We start from the raw sequence: 21,661 nt of genomic DNA, 5'->3' as shown, positions 1-21,661 counted from the left end.
CCTATTTTCACAACAAAAGATTCCAATGAAAAAGAAGAAATACACAGGCAGTCATGTTGGTCCATCAGAAATAAATCCAAAAGCCACTGTAGGGCAATACTTTTATTAGGACCAACTCAAAAGTCACAAAATAGTGAGCATGCTTTCGAGTTTTCCAGAACTCTTCTTGAGGCTGGATGTCAACCAAAACAATAGGTGGAGGGGAAATGAGGGGGGAAATGCTAGCCATAATAATAGAGCCCCAAAGTCTGCAGTTTATAAAAGTGAAAGAGTATACTACAGTACTAAAGCCATTCTCAGTAAGAGAATGGGATTTAAAGCAGTATCTCACTAACAGGATAATGTAAATCAAACAGTATAGGCATATTCTGGCATTTGCTTGAACATGCAAACACTGCATCTACAGACGAGAGACAAAAGACACACACATAAGCTCCGCCTCCAACATCCCTGTGTGTACCATGGTATTGCCAACCTTCCCTGTAGTGAGTGGGGAAGGTCTGCAGGGGGCTTTTACTCATGTTTGCTTGAACACAAGTAGAACTCTCTTATAAAACAGAGTCTCTGGTTGAACATGGGTAGACTTCATGCAAGCAACAAAAGTAGAAGCTCCCTGTAGACCTTTTCCAAGCAACATGGGGACTGAGGAGCAGGGCTGTGGAGTCGGTACGCCAGACCTTTGACTCCGACTCCTCTATTTTTCTACTGTCTGACTCCGACTCCGACTCCTTCATAAATGGCAAATGTATATTAACTAGTAATAACAAATTTACTGTAGTAAAATGGTAGCACAAGGCATTTCATCACCACCACGTGAATCCAGAGCTTGGAAAAGTTACTTTTTTGAACTACAACTCCCACGAGCCCAATCCCTGGGGCTGATGAGAGTTGCAGTTTAAAAAAGTAACTTTTCCAAGCTCTGGATTCACGTGGTGGTGATGAAATGCCTTGTGCTACCATTTTACTACAGTAAATTTGTTATTACTAGTTAATATACATTTGCCATTTATGAAGGAGTCGGAGTCGGTACATTTCTACCGACTCTGACTCCACCCAAAATTGCTCCTGACTCCGACTCCACAGCCCTGCTGAGGAGTGGAGATGCAATGTGTGCAAGGCCATTGGGAGCAGGGTTTGCATTGCCCCCATCAACGCTTTGAACATCCACATGTTCGGGTGAGCTCCTGATAAGAATCAGCAAAGTAATGCCCAAGAAAAGTTACTATAGGAAATTTGGGTATGGCAATACACAGAACAATAATTCAGGCAGTAGGGGCTGAGTTACAGAAAACTGCCAAGGTGGCACAAAGAGGCAATCCCCAGTTGGGAGTCTCTATAGAGTGCTGTGCGTATTGTGTATAATACAACCATAAGATGGAAGCCAATACATGGGCAAGGAGATAACAGGGACATCTTTTGTAAATGCCTGATAGTAAGAGTTCTTTGTAGCAGTCACACAATGATGAAGGCAGACATAAACAGTATTTCTTGTTAGGTTAATGTGTGCAATGTGTCAGGATAGGCGGGGAATACAGACATTGCAAATCCACTGGCTGGCAAAGAACTAAGACTCATCTGCTTGTTGTTATTCATACCAGAGTCCAAGCTGGCCCACCCACCCCTTTTTCTGGTAGTTCTATCATTTCAGCTTTAGAAGTCCTAGTATGACAGTAGGTCAATGACTCCTTTAGATGATTATTGGAATAGTTTCTGAGCCTGAAGGAAGTAACTGCCAATTACACAATCCTACAATGCTGCACGTGGGCTATGGAGAAAGACCTTTAAATAAAACAAGAGTCAAGAGGTCCCATTTGATTACAGAGAGGACCCGGAGCAAGAATTCAAGAAGAGGAGATGACAGAAATTTTACTAAGTTGACAGCCCCTTCCCAAGTGCTTAGCAGACATGGTCTAGCAAGCATGTATATATAAGCAAGCGGAGGGTGGGGAGCAAGGCAGAGTTAAAGGCTCTCTGACAGAATTTGTAGCAACTGCCTATGATTTATGAAGCTCAGCCTTCTAAGCCACAAAAAAGTACAAAGTAACAGAACTGTCTTGGAGTACAGAGTATTAATTTGACATTTTGTTTTTAAAAAAGAGTACTAAGTACTATTGTTCTTGAATCCACTTCAGACAGAAGGAAGCACCAAATGTGGGCTGCAGCAAGAGGGAGGCGAGCCATCACAGAAGCTTTCTAATAAACAGATGTTGGGCTATATGCAACCAAATCCTACTCAGAGAAGACCCATTGAAATTAATCAACTTAAGTTAGTCATGTCTAGTAACTTTAATGGGTCTACTCTGAGTAGAACTAGCACTGAATACCATTCTTTCTTTCTCTCCTTTATATACTGCCCAAAAGGAGCCCAGAGCATAGAGATGTGAAAGCTGGGGGGGGGGATGCAAGAACTCCTGGGGAGGGTGAGGTTTTATTCCATTTTTTTCTGAAGCCTTTTCTCTTTTTGTTTAAAGGGGGGGACAGAAAAAACAGGGTTAATGGGGGGAAAACAGGTTTATTTCTTCAAACTTTTCTGGGCCTTCACATCTCTACCAGGGTGGCAAACAACAAGTGATAAAACAATAAAAACATCTTCAAAATAAAACATATTTATCGGAATTATATTGGAAGCATAGACTGCTTCCAAGGTAGAACAAAGCAACAACAAGAACGCCCTTCTCTACTAAAACTACACCTCACCAAAGATTTGAAAAAGCCCATTCAGTCAACAATGAGCTGCCAGCATGCTTGGAACCTTTCCGGCAGTCAAAGCACGGCCAACCAAATTCTAACCTCAGCATAATTCTCTTGCACATCCCTTTTCAATGCCATCTGCACATATGAGATTGTATGCAACATAACCCCTTTTTAAGAAAAGGGAAAATGTGATGCCTGACAAATAGAGAATATGTACCATTTACAAATCATTGCTGTAACCACAAGCAATGTGATGATACTGCTACTGAACTTATGAAATGCACTCAAGAACCTCAGGGGTTGAATGTATTTTCCCTTCACTTTTTTGTTAACTATGTTGTTACTTTATTATTATTTCTTTTGAATATAAATGAAACTTTTATTTAAAAGAAGAGGGGGAGCATACAACCACTGAAGACTGAAAAATAAAACTGTATGGAGGGGAGGAAGTGTTGTGTTCCTCTCACCAGTCACACCACACAATAGCTTATGACATTTGTGTAACCACATTTCACAGAGCAACAAAAATAGCAGCAAATGTACTCTCCTGGTGGAAAGCCCACATTATCCTAGATCAAAAATATTGTGTCTTCAAGTGACAGTTCAAATATTTCCCTTGAAAGAAATGTAACACTGAGGGAGATCTGCACAGACGTGCAAACACACAATCACTGAGAAACAAAAATGCACATTAACTGCATAATAAGTTGATTGCAAAGAGGGACCCCTGTGAAACGGGGCACTTCTTTTCCTGCCTACTATTTCCCTACTCCAAATCCCTTTCCATCAGTCCCAGCCTCCAATGAGATTTAAAAGGTATGTTTAGACACAGACATAAGTCTTTTTCAGGTGTTCAAAAGAGCATGTGAGGACTTAAACTGGGTAGAGGGTGTGAACACACACACATCAGCACCAGCCCCTTCTCTCCCAACCTTCACATGTTCAATGCAAAGTCTGCAGGAAAATCCTAATGTTATACAGTTGAACACAGATAGAACCTCCCCATAGAGCTTTGCACTGAATGCATGAAAGTTGGGAGAGGAGGGGCAGAAGTGGAATCCAAAGGAGCATTAGAGGTAGTCAGTGCCGACACATGCACTTACACACACACCCTACCTAATTTGAGTCCTCACATGGATTTGAATGCATGAAGGGGGCTACATTTTAAACAACAAGGGCAGGGAGGGGGTGATTTGCAGCCGAGAACTATCAAGTTAGGAAAGCATTAATTGTTCCCCCCCATCACTTCTCTACCATCAGCTGAATCCTCCGACAATAACATTTGAAACACACAAAGGCTGTCGAGCTGTAGTTACGTGCATTTAAGTGCAATGTGTAGTTTGGACCCAATGGTGCATCTTCCCCTCTTTTTGCTGCTGGTTAAAAGAGACAAGGAGGAGGAGGAGAAGTCTTTATATGGTGTAGTTGACAAGTACAAGCACCCTATGTCAGCACCACTTCTTCAAATGCAGAATGCAGCTGAGCAATACATGAAAGCCGCACATTGGGCTATCATCTGCTTCTACTGCTGAAGCACTGGTTTCAGGCAGTGTGTTATGCCACCATCAGATGAGTCCTCAGAGGAGGATGAGGAGCAGGGGATTGGCACAGCAGATTCAGGGGAGGGAACAAGCAGACCCACCCAAGAAGCGACTCCAGACCCCTCACCACTGGAAGATGGTCAGGATACAGCTGGGACCCACCCAGCCAGATTCAGGGAGTGAACAGGAGGCCCCTCCACTCCTTGCAGAGCAAAGACACCTACGAGTAGCAGAGCAATGCAGGCGTTCTGGCCGTTTAAGGATACAAGCTCCTGGGAGTCGGAGGGCTGACTGCTAGCGCCTGAACCAGACAGGGGAGCTTAAAAGGTAGTGAGACACCAGTTGCCCTTTGCTGGAAGCAATGTCAAGATGCCAGCATCAGGCTCTCGCCAGCTGTCCTTTGCAATCCGGATCGCCTTTGTCAGAATATCGGACCTTGCTTTGTTCACTGACTTTGACTTTTGGAAAATGACCTGGTACGTTCACTGAGATCGCTTGACCTTCTCCCTTGTTTATCTGCTTTACATCCAAGCCCCTGCAAGCAGCTGCCGGCTAATTGTTTTACAGCACCACATATCACCTTGGTACAGGCGGCAGACTGACACAGTGATACCTTCTAGCTTCTTTAAAGGGAACAGCAGTTTGACCCTGAAAGAATCATCATTCTAAGAACATACTGCAGGGTGTTCACATTTGCAGTACAATCTATGCTGCTTTCACACATGGTGCTTATTGCATCAGTTTTGCGGATAAAAATGGTAGTGCTTCTGTCGCAATTAAAAAAATTCCTTCCACACTGCAGGATCTGTTGTGTTAAGGAATTGTGGCTTTTTCGGCCGATATACCAGCATTTCACACAAATGTCTTTCACGCTGCTGCAACTAACATCTTGGTTTTGTTCCTTACCCTATAAGCATGTGCACTGTAGTTCCCCCATAATTCACTATGCAGGTTAGTGTGGGCTTTTTTTTTTTTCCATTTCTGCTGATATATACTGATATATCAATAGTTCCTCAGCCGGCTGAGCTTCTAAAAATAATAATGGAGTTTATAGTTTTATTAAACCTCATGCAGCTCTATCTTCAGGCTTTGAATGTTGTTTTTAAAACAGTCCAAAACATATTAATCCACCTGAGGAGGCAGAGGCAGAAACAGAGAAATTTTATTCTTTCTGTTGGGGAACATGCCCTGGTTAGGCAGATGCAAAGGTGAGCCAGGATTATAGCTCTCATTGAGAAATGTTGTTGCCCTCAAAGCTCTAGAACGTGGCTCTGTGGAAAGACCTCTCTCCCTTTGGCATCTGACATTATTTTTGTAGGGTGTCTGGACACAGAGGTGCATGTGGAAAAAGGAGTAAGAGGAAGCTGCTAACCGTGCCTATGCTGGAATACCAGTACAATTTTTGTCAGGAAAAAAAAATAAAAATTTGACACACACCTAAAGGGTGCAAATACATTTCATACCAGAATGCCTATCATGTGAGCAGCTGCAGTTAGCACAAAAGGTAAATGTACAGGTGTCCCCGCACTTATAGTGCGAGTCGTTTCCGACTCTTAGGGTGACGTCTTGCGACGTTTACTAGGCAGACAGTACGTATGGGGTGGTTTTGCCAGTTCCGTCCCCGGTGTTTCTTTACTCCCCAGCGTATGCCAGGTTAGCACAAAACTCCCACAATTTTCTGAGTTCCCAAGCTTGCAAACGGATTCTTTCTGGAATCCTTTATCGCGGAAATGAGTGCTAAACTTCCACTACATTCCACTAGATTACTAGATCGCTTTTACATCATGTGGAAGATGAAATAAAATGCACAAATTACCAGGTAAGAAATCGTCAGAATAACAAAATTAAATGCAGCGTGAAATCAGCCCTAGTCCTGTCCAAAGTAGCTGCCATTAGTACAAATCTGTTCAATAACCAAAGAAGTATAGAGAATGACAACAGCAGGATCAAATATTTTATTTATTTATTATTTGATTTAGATCCCGCCCTTCCACCCAGCAGGACCCCACACATAAATACACACATAAATCTGAAAGTACTCATTACTGGAGTAGCAGCACAGCATCTATTCATTCAATAGCATCCTAATTGTCTATGTTTTATGTCTTCAGCTTTCTGATATATTCTACTGTCACTGCTTCCTTTTTGCACTCACCTGGTTTGTGCAAAATGGTGAAGAATATCCCACAAGGTCTGATTGGAGCAAAAGGTGTCTTGGAGCCTACAGCCATCATCCAGCTGCAGCGCTATCCGCACCTAGGAAGCGGAACCCAGTGAATTAGAACAGGAGCATATATGTCGCAAATAACTATTGCTAGAACAACACTTGGCAAGTTGCTTAAGGTCACATCTGGCACATCAACCACCAGGGTTACATCTGGCAAACAGTATCCTTACCTCCTGGGTTTTGACTAACGCTTCACACCAGTACAAATTAACATTTACAGTGACCCTCCAAAAAACAAACAAACTGACAATGTGGATCAAGTTTCAGTTCCATTACTGTCTCTCAAGAGACAAAGATATAAGCATGCAAGGCTTAGAACAGAGCTACATGTTCAACAAAAATGTAGAAAGAAAATCATTATTCCATGGTCACTTATTAATAGTCTGTAAGAAAACAAGAGCTAGATTACTTAAATTGGGACACTTTCTGTTGAGCAACCTTCTCCTAAATGGGGGAACACATATCCTGATGGCTTTCGGTTTCATGTTCCTGATCTGATCACAGACATTTCATTTCTTTTTTGCAATATGTTTATTAAATTGTATAAACATACATAAACTTTAAACCAATAATAAACAACACAGAAGGAGAAAGACAAATGCTCATAAACATGAAGGTTCAATATCATATCCAAGTTGATCAAGTCCAAGTCTGGAATTATCCATTTGGACGTCCATTAAACAAGTACTGTTCTCCATAGGGTGCCATGTGTTAATGGTGGATGACACACGTTTTCATCTGATGACACATATTCAATAAATTTATACCAAACTGCACAAAAATGGCCACTGCTCCTTTTCTCAATGCGTTCAGCCTACATGTGAGTTGTTCCAGCAAAGTCGTTTGCCACACTTCTTGATACAAAAGGTTTAGCAAGTGCATATGTGATTATTTCCAAAGTTTAGCTATTACTAATCTAGTTACTGTAATCAACATTATAACAAGGTCTTAGAACATCACATTTGTTGCATTGTCGCAAATATTGTCAGCAATGCTAACTGTGGGTTAGGTTGCAACAACTGACTTGTAATTTTGTTAATTTCAATAAAGACTAATGACCAAAATGAGATATTTCCTTACATGTCTACCACATATGATAGAAAGAATCCCATTTAATTTCTCCACACATTTCTCCACAATTTCTCCAGCGAAAAGGAAATATTTGAGGGTTAATCCTTTTTAACTTGGATGGAGTGATATATCAGTGATGAGTGATTTTTAATGTGTTTATTCAAATTGTAGCCTATCCTGACTTAAATGGATGTTTAGACTATATGCTATTCCATTTCACATCATCTATCATAGCCGGAAAGTGCTGTTCCTATATTGATTTCAAGCTATCATATGCACCATATGTTTCACTAATCAATTTTTCATATGTGACAGACAGCAAGCCCTTATCATCTATTAAATTTTCTATATCAGAATGTGGGTGTGTTGCCTGATTAATCACCCCTGACACTGAGATGAAATGCAGTACCAAGTATGACGGCATCCAGCTAAGTGCCATTTAAGTTGTTCTCCTGATTTTGGTTGGTTCCCATGATAAACGTCATCATTTCATTTCTTGAGTGGATTTCAAGTCTTTCTAGATATCCTTCCTTGAATTAATCCTGGGGATCCTCCTAATATAGCCAGCTTGAAACTTTTTGGTAGTTATAATTTTGAGACCAAGCCCCTAGGAGCCCTCCTGCCACATCTTTCTCATCTGATCCCACACCTTACCAGCATTTCCCAACCTGATGCCCTCCAGGTGTTTTGTATTGCAACTCCTATCATCCCCGATCACTGGCCATCGTAGTTGGGGTGGATGACACACCTGGAGGGCATCATGTTGGGGGGGGTGTCTTAACACATCTTAAGATCATTTCTAAAGCCTGGAATGTGACCCTTTATCTTCTGTACCCTAATATCCTATCCTTAAACTCCAGGCCTGCTTCTTTGTGTCCTACATCTCCTCATTTCCTATTCTTGACCCCTGCTTTGCCCATTAGTCCCAGTCCTGTTAACAGCTTTAGTTCCTAATTTCAGCTACCCAAGTCACATACAGCCTGTTCACAATTTCTTATCTTCTTCCATACACATTCAACAACATCCTTACTGGTCTTGAAAATAATTGTACTCGCTGAATGGAAGGTTTTATGAAGTTGGGATTTTACTTGACTATCAGTTTCATTGTTGAGGGCAACGCTGATGTACATGCTGTGGTTGGACTATATGACATATTTCAGATGACCAATAATGCTCTGCCTCCATAGCCAGAGGGGGTATGCTTCTGAATACCAGTTGCTGGAAACCACAGGAGGAGAAAGTGCTCTTGTAGTCAGGTCAAGCTTGCAGGCTTCCCATAGGCAACCGTTCTTACAATTTTCTTTATATATGCAATTATCTCCACTCCCCAGAAAACAAGATGAAATAAAAAGACATAGAGTTTCTTAAGGTAGCTAAAAATTCAACTATTAAAAGATGTGGGTTATTTTCATTAAGGATTGTGAAGATTTAAGAGTTCTTCTGGTGTTGTACATCTACTACAAATAATTTCAAATCAAAAGTAGTCGCAGCAGCAAGTGTGTATGCACACACAAGAAGATATGCAGTCATATCTTCTCCCATGTACAAGTTTCTCAGAACTGGTGATCAGATATTTTCATTCAAAATAGCTCTGCTTCTGACCAGCATGGCAGATATCAGTTGTAGTATAAAGCCACTAAATAATTAGCTTTCCCATGTCTATAGAAAAGCTATTTTACTGTCTGTTTAGATCAGTTCTCACCACTGCACAGGATCCTGGGGTCCTTTCACAGGCCACTTAAAGCAGAATACTTTCCATGTAAATTATTTCTTTAACAAGGAGTTTCACTTGTGAAGTGTTAATAATAGCAACTGTCCTGGTAGCTCCAAAACAGATGGAGGCACCCAGCGTTCAAATGGGTTGTGTCTGACCATGGGAAAAAAGACAAAGGGGGGGGTGGTCAATCAAAAGTCTCCTTTAGCAGAAGCCATCAAGGAGGATGTTTTGCCAGAACCTGCAATTACGTCTGACCAGCACAAAACTGGTTTCCTTTTGAGACCACTCTCCATTTCATCCCACTGGAACTTGTGGTATTTTGAGGCAACTCAGCCGTTGGATTTTTATGACATGGAATAATGCATGTCTTAAATAAATGTACAATTGGTTGTAGGTAGGCATGGGCACCCTCCCACCCACATATATATATATATATCATTTGGATGTCCAGATGCCCTTGCAGCTGTTTCAGCAAGAAAAAATGCCCTTTATGGAGAGCAATGTAACTTTTCCCTCCTAAGCCATGGATCGCAGAACCATTTTCCCTACCAACTTCAGCCAAAAAGCCTGAGCCAGTAAGAGCCATGCACATGTGGTCAATTGACTCCTATAAACATTTAGTAACAAGAAATTCAAGAATTGGTGATCTTTTTGTTAATACTTTCATCATAACTGGGAGGGCAAAACACACTTTTTAACAAGCAAATTCTTTAAGAAAACACCAATGAAATCTCCAGAGGTGGCAATGCTGCTAAGAGCACTGTATCACCACCATGATCCCACCTAATTCATTCCACACATAGCCTTCATCACTGAAGTTTCCAAGGGTTCTGGGGAAGAAGAGAGACACAGCAAAACCCTTCCAAATTTTTAACGAGAGTTTTTAGAGTAAACCCTATACAATGCTTACATTGGCAGGGTGTGTTTGCTGTCACTCTTGTACCATGGTCAAGAGATGTGACCTGGTGGGAGTCCCCAGTATGCCCCTAGGAAGTAAAACATCTCATCGGACACTAGTCACAAGGGCCAAAGTAGTTTCATCCCATCATCACCATGGCTTTCCCAATTTCTTCATTGCCCAAGACCAGCCTTCAGATTATCCATGGCTGCATAAGAGTGCCGACAGCTGACATCGCCAGGCGAAAAAACTCTTGCCCAGAAATCCACTCTGCCAATAACATCAATTTTTTTGGCAACTTCAAAGCCAGGCATATAACGAAAGTCATATCCAGGCAATTAAAAGAAAGCTTCACAGAAATCCCAAGCTACATATAAATATTAATCTTTTTATCCAGCAAACAGAGAGCCATGCCAATTATTTAGTTTACAAATATGCAAGGACAAGACTGATGAATGGTTGAACGGCTGTGTTCGTTCTTTGTAACAGTATGCTGCCTCTGGCCATTGAGGAATCTGCTTTCATTGCCTTACGTACATGTATTTCAAAAGCCAGAAAGAACAAAACTGTAGAACCAAATTCAAGAAAGATTACATTAATTCCTTAACATTAATGATTCAGAAAATATTATAGCTTGCCTCCTGCCAGGATATATATATTCTGTGTTTTCAACATGTAAGCACAGTCTATATATCTAGGCTGTAACCTTATTCACAGTTACACAAGCCCTATACACCAGTTTGAGAGACAAACATTAGGAAATACAACATATACTGTTGATTTCATTCATGTATAGGCCACTGATAAGAACATAAATGAAATATATATGTATGTGTGTATGTGTTCTATAGTACTTTTCATTTAAGTCATCTTGAGACTATTTTTAGTAGTAGGCACCTAAGAAATATAAGCAAACGACATACACAAAACTGGACCCAGGATCCCAGCAGCAGAGGAAGACAATTTGGCGAAACTAATTTAAACAATTGTGGAGCCATTTAAAAACTCTTGTGGAGTGTGGTACTCTGGTCCTTGCAATAAACAAAACATCATATATTGACCCAGTTTGCACATCGTATTAAGCCACAGTTTTAAACTAATTATGGTAATGAGAAGCATGCTGATGTAAGCTGCTCAAACATTCTCACAGTGCTCCTCTCCTGCGCCTGCTGTTGCTGCATCACAGAACAAACAAGCCATGGTCTGATATACCATATCACCTGGCTCACGATTTGCTTCCCCCAAACAAATTATGATGACACTAAATACAGGAGGATGATCTTGGAAGCGCCACCGACAGTATCTGGATTAAAATTAAGGGGGCAAAGCATAAAAGGAACATGGTGGTTGGAGTCTACTATCGACCACCCAATTAAAGAGAAGATGAGGGTGAAACTTTTGAAAAGCAAATTGCCAATTTTTCAATTTGCAAGTTTCAAGGAGACATGACGTACTAGTAACGGGGGACTTCAATTACCCAAATGTCTGTTGGGAGACAAATTCTGCCAAGCACAGCCCTTTCAATAAATTCTTGACTTTAGTTGCTTCCTCCACTTTCTGTAGGAGAAAGTTATCAGCAACATGAGGATCAGCTATCCTTGACTTGATTCTAACCAATAGAGGTGACAGTGGATGAAGCAGCAGTCACGGGAACTCTGGGTCAAAGTGACCGTGTTATAGTTGAGTTCTTGATTTTAAAAGAAGCAAAAGCTGAGAGTAGCCATACGCATACACTGAACTTCAGGAAAGCCGATTTTAATAAACTCAGAACAATGATGAGTAAGGTTCCATGGCAAAAGATCCTAATATGTTGCCTTGGGCTCCTACTGGGAGAAAGAGCAGGATATAAAACTAATTAAAAAAATAATAATAATAATGAGAAAAGGAGTCCAAGATGGGTGGGAGATTCTAAAAATGGAAATTCTGAAAGCACAATTGCAAACAATTCCAACAAGGAAAAAAGGTGGAAGACAGCAGAAGAAGCCAATGTGGCTTCACAACAAGCTTAGAGATGACCTGAAAACAAAAAAGTAGAAGGAAGGCCAGTGTCAGCTCTGCACTGAGACAGCAGTGCAGGCGGGGCTGGAAATTCCTGGGTATTTACCAGGCGGGAAAGTCCTTAGCCGGCAGCTTGGTCGTAAATCTGCCAGACTAACAAGGATGAAGCGTGATAAGGGCAAGGCCCTTTCCAAGCTTACGTGCCAAGCCAGAAGTCCAGAAGCGAAGTCAGTAGAGGTCCGGGTTCAAGTGCTAAGGGGTCAGTCCGAGATCAGGTTCAGGGAATCTGGAAACACATGAAGCCACACCTGACGTTGTAGTCAGCAACAAGCTGCAGCCAAGGTTTGACTTTTAAGGAGCAGGTTTGTCAGCAGGTGTGAGCCCTCAGCGTTTTGGCCTTAAGTGGACAGGCCTGCCCCTCTTCTGCCTGACCTTCTGCTGTCTACGTTCTGCAGGTGAGGGGGGAGTCTCCTGTTCACTGTCTGCGTCTGGCTGAAGGGCTTCAGCTGTGTCTGGGGTGCTCTGCAGCTGAGGGGGAGAAGGAGCTGGGTTCTCAGGAGTTTCCTCCGTTTCCCCTTCTGGGTCTGCTGCTGTTACTCCCGAGTCATCCTCGTCTGATGAGTCCTCTGACGGGGCCATGACAGCCAGGCCACAAAGGAAGAGTACAGCCAGGTAGCACGGAATTGCAGGGATGGTGTCAGGAAGGATAAAGCTGAAAATGAGCTGAGGTTACTGAAGGATGCTAAAAGCAAAAAAACCACCTTCCTTCAAGGTACATTCATAGTAAAAAACAGAAAAAAGAAATGGTGTACAGCTGCTCAATGAGGATGGCAAAATGATAACAGATGTCAAAGAAAAGGCGGAAGTGCTCAATTCCTACTTTGGCTCAGTCTTCTCACAAAAGAGGGTCTATGACCCTCCTGTCAAACATGACGTTGAAGGGGCAGGATTGCAGCTTGAGATCGATAGACAAATGATTAAAGAATACCTAATTACTTTCAACAAGTTCAAATCTCCAGAGCCTGATGAACTGCATCCCAGAATATTGAGGGCACTGCCTAAAGAACTCTTGGAACCACTGTCTATTATCTTAGCAAAATCGTGGAGGATGGGTGAAGTGCCAGATGACTGGAGGAGAGCTAATATTGTCCCTATCTTCCAAAAGGGCAAAAAGGAGAAACCAGAGACCTATGGACCAATCAGCCTGACATCAATCCCTGGGAAAATTCTGGAGCAGATTATAAAGTGATCAGTCTGTAAGCACCTTGAAAACAATGCAGTGATTACTAGAAGCCAACATGGATTTATCAAGAACAAATCCTGCCAGACTAACAGTATCTCATTTTTTGATCAGGTAACCTTCCTGGTAAACTGTGGGAATGCTGTGGACATAATATATCTCGACGTCAGCAAAGCTTTTGACAAAGTGCCCTATGATATTCTGATTAGCAAGCTGCTAAATTTGGGCTGGAGGGAACAACTATCAGGTGGATCCACGGTTGGCTACAGAATCGTACTCAAAGAATGCTTATCAATTGTTCCTTCTCAAAGTGTGGGGAGGTAACGAGCAGGGTACCACAGGGCTCGGTCCTGGGCCCAGTGCTCTTCAACATTTTTATTCATGACTTGGATGATGAGGTGCAGGGAATTCTTATCAAATTTGCAGATGATACAAAATTGGAAGGGATAGCTAACACTCTGGAAGAAAGAAAATTCAAAGGGATCTTGATAGGCTGGAGCACTGGGCTGAAAGCAACAGAATGAAATTTAACAGGGATAAGTGCAAAGCTCTGCATGTAGGAAAAAGAAACCAAATGCACAGTGATAAGAAAGTGGGCACATGGCTCAGCAATACTACATACGAGAATGATCTTGGAATTGTTGTTGATCACAAGCTGAATATGAGCTAACAGTGTGATGTGGCTGCAACAGAGGCAAATGCTATTTGAGGCTACACTGACAGAAGTATAGTTTCCAAACTGCATGAAGTACTAGTTCTGGATGCTGCATTGGTTAGGCCTCATCTTGAGTACTGTATCCAGTTCTGGATGCCACACTTTAAGAAGGATGAAGGCAAACTGGAACGGGTTCAGAGGAAGACAATAGAGATTTTCAGGGGACTGGAAACAAAGCACTATGAGGAGACACTGAAAGAACTGGGCATGTTTAGCCGTGAGAAGAGAATACCGATGAGAAATATGATAGCACTCTTCAAGTACTTGAAAGGTTGTCACACAGAGGAGGACCAGGATCTTTTCTCAATCATTCCAGAGTGCAGGACATGAAATAATGGGCTCAAGTTACAGGAAACCAGTTTTTGACTGAACATCAGGAAAAAATTCCTAATTGTTAGAGCAGTATGACAATGGAAACAATTACCTAGATAGGTGGTGCACTCTCCAACAATGGAGGCATTCAAGAGACAGCTGGACAGCCACCTGCTGGGTATGCTTTAAGTTGGATTCCTGCATTGAGCAGGTGCTTAGACTCGATGGCCTTATTTGCTCAATGGCCCTTTCAACTCTACTATTCTATGATTATATGATTTGGGGCTTTTTAGTTTAGTGAAAAGGCAAATAGGAGAAGACATGATAGATGTACAAAAATTATGCATGACATGAGAATGCAGATAGAGAAAAAAATTTCTCCCTCTCTCCTAACACCAGTACTCGTGGACATCCACAAAGCTAAATGTTGAAAGACTGACAGACAAAACAAAGTATTTCTTCAGGCAGTGCATAGTTAAACCATGGAATTTACTTGCACAGGAGGCAGTGATGGCCACCAACTTGGATGGCTTTAAAAGAGGATTAGATAAATTAATGGAAGAGAAGGCTGACAATGGCTTCTAGCCATGACGGCTATGCTCTGCCTCCAGGAGGCTAAATAACAGTTGCTGGAAACCACAGGAGGGGAGAGTGTTCTTGCGCTCAGGTCCTGCTTGCAGGCTTCCCACAGACAACTGGATGAGAACAGGATGCCAGACTAGATGGGCCATTGGCCTGATACAGCAGCCTGCTCTTATGTTCCCTCTCATGCAATACGATTCCTAGATGGTCTTAGAGGCTCAGGAAACAGGAAGGAGTGTTACAAGCTCCAAGACTTTCTTCAAATGGCACTGCATCAGAGGAAGAAGAGGCACTTTTCCAAAGTAATGTCCATGACCAGAACTGGTGTGGAGGCTGGAGCTGGAGTTAATTATTTAGTTGGAGCAGAAGTGAGGAAGCTGGAGCTAGAAGCTGGAACAAAAGAACTGGAGCATTAATGAGCTCTGGAGATATTTAGGTCTAGAGGAGTCCGAGAGACTTAAATAGTCACTGCCTCTACTTGATCCTCTACTAGGTCATTGCCTGAATCTAGATCTTCTCCCTCCTCCCAAGTAGACCCCTATCAATAGAGGTATCTAGCAGGCAGGCAGGCACTCCTCCTGTGACTCTGGGCTTCCCATCACCACCTTTGAGACCCAGGGGATGATGGGGAGAATCACAGATCAAGGTGGAGCTCGTGATAGTGTCGTGGGACTGGGGACAACAGAGGCGTCTCTGACAGGGGGCTCTTCAGGTTGCCTTTGGCCTAGTGTGGGTTTCTTCATGTCTTCAGTGAAAGGAGGGTGCTGTATGGGCCACCAAAGTCTCTCCCTCTGAAGAGGTCTCTCCAGAGTCTCCGTCAGCCAGGATCCTGAGAGATAAGTGGAGGGCTTTCCATCCTATTGCAGTTCTGAGCCAGAGCAAAATCAATTAACCTGCACCAACCTGTTGGTATATATCCAAACATCATTGGGTGGGTGGGAAGTACATTTGATACTTACCTAGAGAACAAAGCTGAGCCCTCCAAATATTTTTTTCTTTAAAGCTTAACTACTTCACATTGCCACTACATATGCAATTCCTCTTCACTGCATCTTCAGCACTGTACTTGTGTTAAACTAGAGTGTTTTGGAGGCCTGTTAATTCTATAAAAAGTTGTTGGCTAAACGGACCATAAAAATGGTTAAATCTTCAATTAATCAAAATGTTTGCTAGGGCTAATTTCCATTCAAGAGGGTTTCCCTGAATTCTTCATTCCATTTTTCTTTGTTGTATATATAATTTCTAGAAGTCTTTAATTTGTTTGTGTTTTAGAAATGTAAGTAGTTGGCCATCGTACATAATTTTCTTCTTTAAGGGATTTTTAAGAGCGGGATTACGCCAAGGACAAAAATCTTCATAAAAAGTACATGCTGGGTTGCAGACTTATCTGGAAGTAAGACCCATTGAACATAGCAGGATTCACTTCTGAGTTAATACACATAAAACTGCATTGTAGGACAAACGTATTACCATTTCATAGCAAAGCTTAAGCCATACTTGTTAAAGCAATAATAATGTCCTTTTCCAACCAATTCCTGTGCATTCTCCAAAATTTTCCATGATTCTTCCATTACTTTTATTGCTGATAAACAAAAATCTAAGTGGCACACAGCATCTAATGGCGATATTAACAAGGTGGACAATTAACATTTCTCATTTAGGAGATCTATTCCCCATTCACAAAACTGTCATAAGAAATACAGTGTAGGGAAATCCAAACCCTTTTTCTTTTGGTAACTTTAGCCTGCCCAGACTCAGCCTTACATGAGAGGGTACCAAAGAACCAGGTCCTCAGACTTTTAAAAATAAAAATTTGGAGAGAATATATTGAAGCATATGACATGTTTTCTTAAAGGACTGAGGTCCTCCTACTGACATGCCACCCTTTTTCTCAATTTCATTTAATATTATAAATATATTGACAGAAGAAGGGGGAAGAGTGTGATAGAAAAGGGGAGGTAACTTACCATGCAACCTACATCCTAAAGAAACTGACGGATATCTTTATATTGCCTTTCAAGAGACAAAATGCCTTACGACAGGGATGGGGAACCTGTGGCCTGCAGATGATGCTGGGCTACATCTCCCATCATCCCTGACCATTGGTCATACTGACTGAGGCTGATGAGAGTCCAGCAACATCTAAGAGGGCCACAAGTCCACATCCCTGCCTTAACAGTTCACTTTAAAAACAAGCATGCATAAATATTCATAAAGAAGGTGAAGATCCTGTGAAGGGGGAATGATTATAATTTCCCCTCTAACAGGAATCTACCATGATCATGGCTGGAATATGAGCTAGAATCACATCATGAAGTAAAAAGAACATACTGTGGTTTCAGTTCCTGCTCTGTTACAAGAGACGGGCACCATCTCCAGTTTGGCATTGTTGGGCAGGTTGGCAAATCTCCATTGTAGAGAGAGATCCAGCACAGTCCTCTGAAACCTGCAATACAAACAGCCCAATAATAACCTTTTGCCCAGAGACTAAATCATGATTATTTATCAATTAATTAATTTAAGCACGAAAGAGATTCTGTTAAGAGTGACTGAAGAATGCCAAGTTGTTATTTTGGGAAGCAACACAATATTTCTAGTGGAAGTTTTGCATGTATAAAGGTCACATTTAATCCCAAACGTCTTCAGTTATAGATATCTGGTAACAATCCTAGGAAAGACCTCTGCCCAAAGTTTCATAAAGCTGCTGTCAGAGTAGAAATAGTACTGGGCTAGACCAAGGGTAAGGAAGCTGTGGCCCTCCATATGTTGCTGGACTCCAACTACCATCAGCCCCAGCTATTAAGGCCAATAGTCAGGGATGATGGTAGGTGTTGTCCAACAACATAAGGAGGGCTACATGTTCCCCATCCCTGGGTTATATGAACCAATAGCCTGAGGACAAAAAAGCTTCAAGGGGATGATCTACAACTCAGTGGTAGAGCATATATTTTGCTTCATATAAAGTCAGTGAAATTAAAAACTAAAATCTGCTTATGGAGATCACAGACCTTACAGTGAGACAAGGAGTCTCCCAAATGTTTATTTAGCCATTTCAGTTATTTGCATTCTATCCCACCCAAGGGTCCACAATGAGTACCCCACCCTCTCTGGCAAGCATCCCTTTCCTTACCTCCAACTTCATTCTGTTTTTGAAAACACTAAGACCATTCAAAGTGCAGTGTGAAGCTAGAAATCAACTGCATTTATCTCATGAACCTAGAACTTGGGCAAAATCTCATCAAGCAAGAAGCACAGTGCCTTCAAAGTGCAGTGAAATATCAAAAAAAACCTGTCTCTTCCCCACATACCCTGTTTATGTGAGAGGACTAAGGGGAAGAGGGAGCAGGGTTGGTGATAAGGGCAAGGTACCAAGACCAGCCAATATTGGTGGACTGACCCTTGCTCACAAAAATCAAACTTCAACTGAACAAATATAACTGAGGTATTCTTTAAATATTACTATACTATAAGAGAGCTATTTTTCCATGGATTTGCCACACCACACTGTGGTAACATTTGAAGGCACAAAACCACATGGGTGCTAAATCACACGAGTCCTTAACATGAAATCATCATCCCCCAGTCTTGGCCAGACAACAGCTTCCTGTCATGAATGTATGCTATTGGCACCATCCATGTGGTTGTGAGTCTTTAAATAATACCACAATGATGTGGGATTGACACAGCAAAAAACAATTCCCCAACACCATGGCAAAATTTAAAAGACACTCTTAAAATATTATTATCTGTTATGGCATTTATAACATACAAAACAAGATACGTAGATTTATGTAACCATGATTTTAGGTTCCACATAGATATTCCCAGCATCAGCTAAAGATCATGCCATAAGCAGCACTAGTCGCTGATGCTCATAAAAACAGTGGCCGAAATCCAAAGGCATCTGTACTTATGCAATTTGTGGTCCCAATTTCCACTAATATCCCTCTCTAGAAGCCGCTCCCCACCTGCTACATAGCACGTCATTCTAGAAGGTTTTCTGACCCACAGGTGCAGCTTTTCAGAGGTCACAAGGGCTACAGCAGGAAGGAAGAGGCAGGAAAGGTCCACTGCATGACCTTTACACTTACAATCCTCAGGATCCAAGCCAATAACATTAGATCAAGAAATTACTTCCCCCTTTCTCCCACTTCACTGAATGCAATTTAGTACCTAGAATACATATTCAAAGGGCCACACATTTAGAAGCATGCTGCAGAATGGAGTAAAATAAAGAAGTGCAACCATTTGCATACCAGAAAAACATCTGGATAGAAAACAGCAAGAAGCTGCGGGAGTTGCTATTTGGAAACAGCTGAAATGCATGTCACAACTAGAGGCAGCCCTACCTACCCAAGAGGAAGCAAGATGGCATCCTGAGGCAGGAGATTTTGAGGGCTCCTAAGGAGGGGAAGTGGGGAGAAAACTAGAATCCTCCTTCCCTTCCTTTTCCCCAGCCCTCAAATTTGACAGTCCTTTGGCTACATGGAGACAGCTGGTATAGCACAGTGGGGAGGAGAGCCTGGCTGGGAGTCCAGAGTCTGTGAGTTCAAATCCCCGCTCGTGTCTCCTGGGTGTAAAGGGCCAGCTAAAGATCACTCCCACAGTGAGTGGCTCAGGGGTTACATGCAGCCGTGGGCAAGCTTCATAGTCCCAAGGAGCCCAGTTGCCCCCCAGCTGGCAGCTGTAGACAAGAAAGGGGCTGGCTTGTGCAGCTGTGGCAAGCTGAGCGGGCCCTAGCCAGCTGGGGAGGACTAGCCTCAGAGGGGGGCAATGGCAAACCCCCTCTGAATACCGCTTACCATGAAATCCCTATTCATAGGGTCGCCATAAGTCGGGATCAACTTGAAGGCAGTCTATTTCCATTTTCAAGGGCAGTAGATTGAGAGGCATACAGGTCAGAATCATAAGGCACAGCCACCAGGAAGATCTCCTGTATAAGCCCTACTGAAATGAAGAGGAGCTACATAAGAGCACAGAAGTACTCTTGACTAGATCCCATTAATTTCAATTAGATCTGCACAGGATAACTTTCTGGTGACATGTTAACTAGTTCAAGAGATGGCGGTGTCATTTATGTTTTCCACCTCAGGTACTAAAGTGCCTTGGGCTACGCTTATCTTATCTGCAGGAAAACACAACCATAGTAGCACCAAGAGCTGCCATAATGACAGGCACACCTGCAGTCACAATTCAGTCCCAACATGGAAGAACCTTCCCTTAGCAGTGATACCATCCATTCTCTATCAATTCTGCATAATGCAACTGAGGATATAGTTTGGGATTTCAGCCCTTTAGGGCTGCCACATCTCTCATATCAACTAGAACAGGATGCCCTAACCAAGAAAGCAAATCTATGTTGGGATTTATTTATTTTTTTGGACTTGAGAAATACTTGTTCTTTTACTGAACTTGAAATTTAGGCTCTTTCATTAACCATTTTCAGATTTGTCTGTGGTTATTTATTATTGTTGCTGGTTGTTGATTTTGTTAATTTTTGTAGGTAGGTATGGTTTTAATACAACATAGTGTTTTCATTGTTTTGTTTTACAAATTCTATATTTTAATATTATTGTTAGTCACCCTGAGTTCTCTAAGAAAGGTGTCTAAGGGTTGTGGTTTGTTATTGGGCAAAATGGCAGTGCAGAGACGAATCTCCTGAAGCCACAGGGACATTTTTGCACTTAATGTCCTGTCGTCGCTGAGCACATTGACTTCAAAAATCATCTCTGGATAGGTGATGCCATGGGCCACACAAGGAGGTCAATCTAAAGTCCCTAAATGTCATTTGATCTCTGTTATAAGCGACAGTTCAGCCACACCTTCTGAAGACAAAGGAGAAATTGACATGGAGCGGAGAGGCAGAAAACGTCTAAGGGTGGGAAACTAATAAATGCACTGTCAGATGACATTGAATCAGGCAAATATATTTCTAAAATAAGGAAAAGGCCCGCAGCTGACTGGGCATCAGCCTATAGAAGGGAAAATTGAAACACTTTCTGCCCAAATTAAAGACATCTCGAAAACAGCTAATGCAGCTGTGAACCTAGGCCTTGGGCACAACGAGAAGTTAGAACAGCTTAAAATTGCAACTAAAGAGCTGGAGTTACGTGTAGCGGAGCAGAAGGACACAGAGGCAATATTCATCTGAGGGGGGTCCCAGAGAAAGAGGAGGGGGCCAATATGCATGCATTTCTTGTGAATTGGTTAAACACTTTGAATCTGGATACTGTTCTTACTGCAGATGATATAGAAAGAGCACACAGACCACTTGGCACTTGTGCTAGATTGGATGGCACCCCCGAGGGACATAATAGTGAAATTTGAAAGGTTTAAAAGAAAAGAAAAAATCTATAAAGCTTTGCGCAAAATGAAAATGTCCTGCCTTCAAGTTGATCCCAACTTATGGCGACCCTATGAATAGGATTTTCATGGTAAACAGCATTCAGAGGTGGTTTACCATTGCCTTCCTCTGAGGCTGAGACTGTAATAAAATACAATGATGCCATACTTGATGTATATCAGGACCTGAGCCCTGACATATTACAACCAAGGAAGCTGCTGAAACCTTACACGGGAGCACTCCAAGAAGCAAGAATTCGCTATAGGTGGGGTTCCCATTCAAGCTAATATTACTGCACAATGGGAAATATCTTACAACTAGCA

The 21,661-nt window shown here is 42.0% G+C and overlaps 1 protein-coding gene across 3 annotated transcripts in view; it reads right to left on the bottom strand.

Annotated features, from left to right (window-relative positions):
- The window catches only part of ASPSCR1 (ASPSCR1 tether for SLC2A4, UBX domain containing), a 120,646-nt gene that overhangs the window by 70,615 nt on the left and 28,370 nt on the right, over positions 1–21,661 (bottom strand). For all 3 annotated transcript variants that reach the window (XM_061615942.1, XM_061615941.1, XM_061615940.1), the window contains exons 3-4: positions 17,327–17,441; positions 6,391–6,491 (exon numbers count right to left, since the gene is read on the bottom strand). In XM_061615942.1, the coding sequence (XP_061471926.1) occupies positions 6,391–6,491; positions 17,327–17,368 (143 nt within the window). In that variant the 5' untranslated portion in view covers positions 17,369–17,441. The remainder of the gene's footprint in view (positions 1–6,390; positions 6,492–17,326; positions 17,442–21,661) is intronic.

This window comes from Rhineura floridana, chromosome 3 (genome assembly GCF_030035675.1).
Source record: "Rhineura floridana isolate rRhiFlo1 chromosome 3, rRhiFlo1.hap2, whole genome shotgun sequence".
In the NCBI taxonomy this organism is placed as follows: domain Eukaryota; kingdom Metazoa; phylum Chordata; class Lepidosauria; order Squamata; family Rhineuridae; genus Rhineura; species Rhineura floridana.
This window is presented reverse-complemented; position numbering and strand designations above follow the sequence as displayed.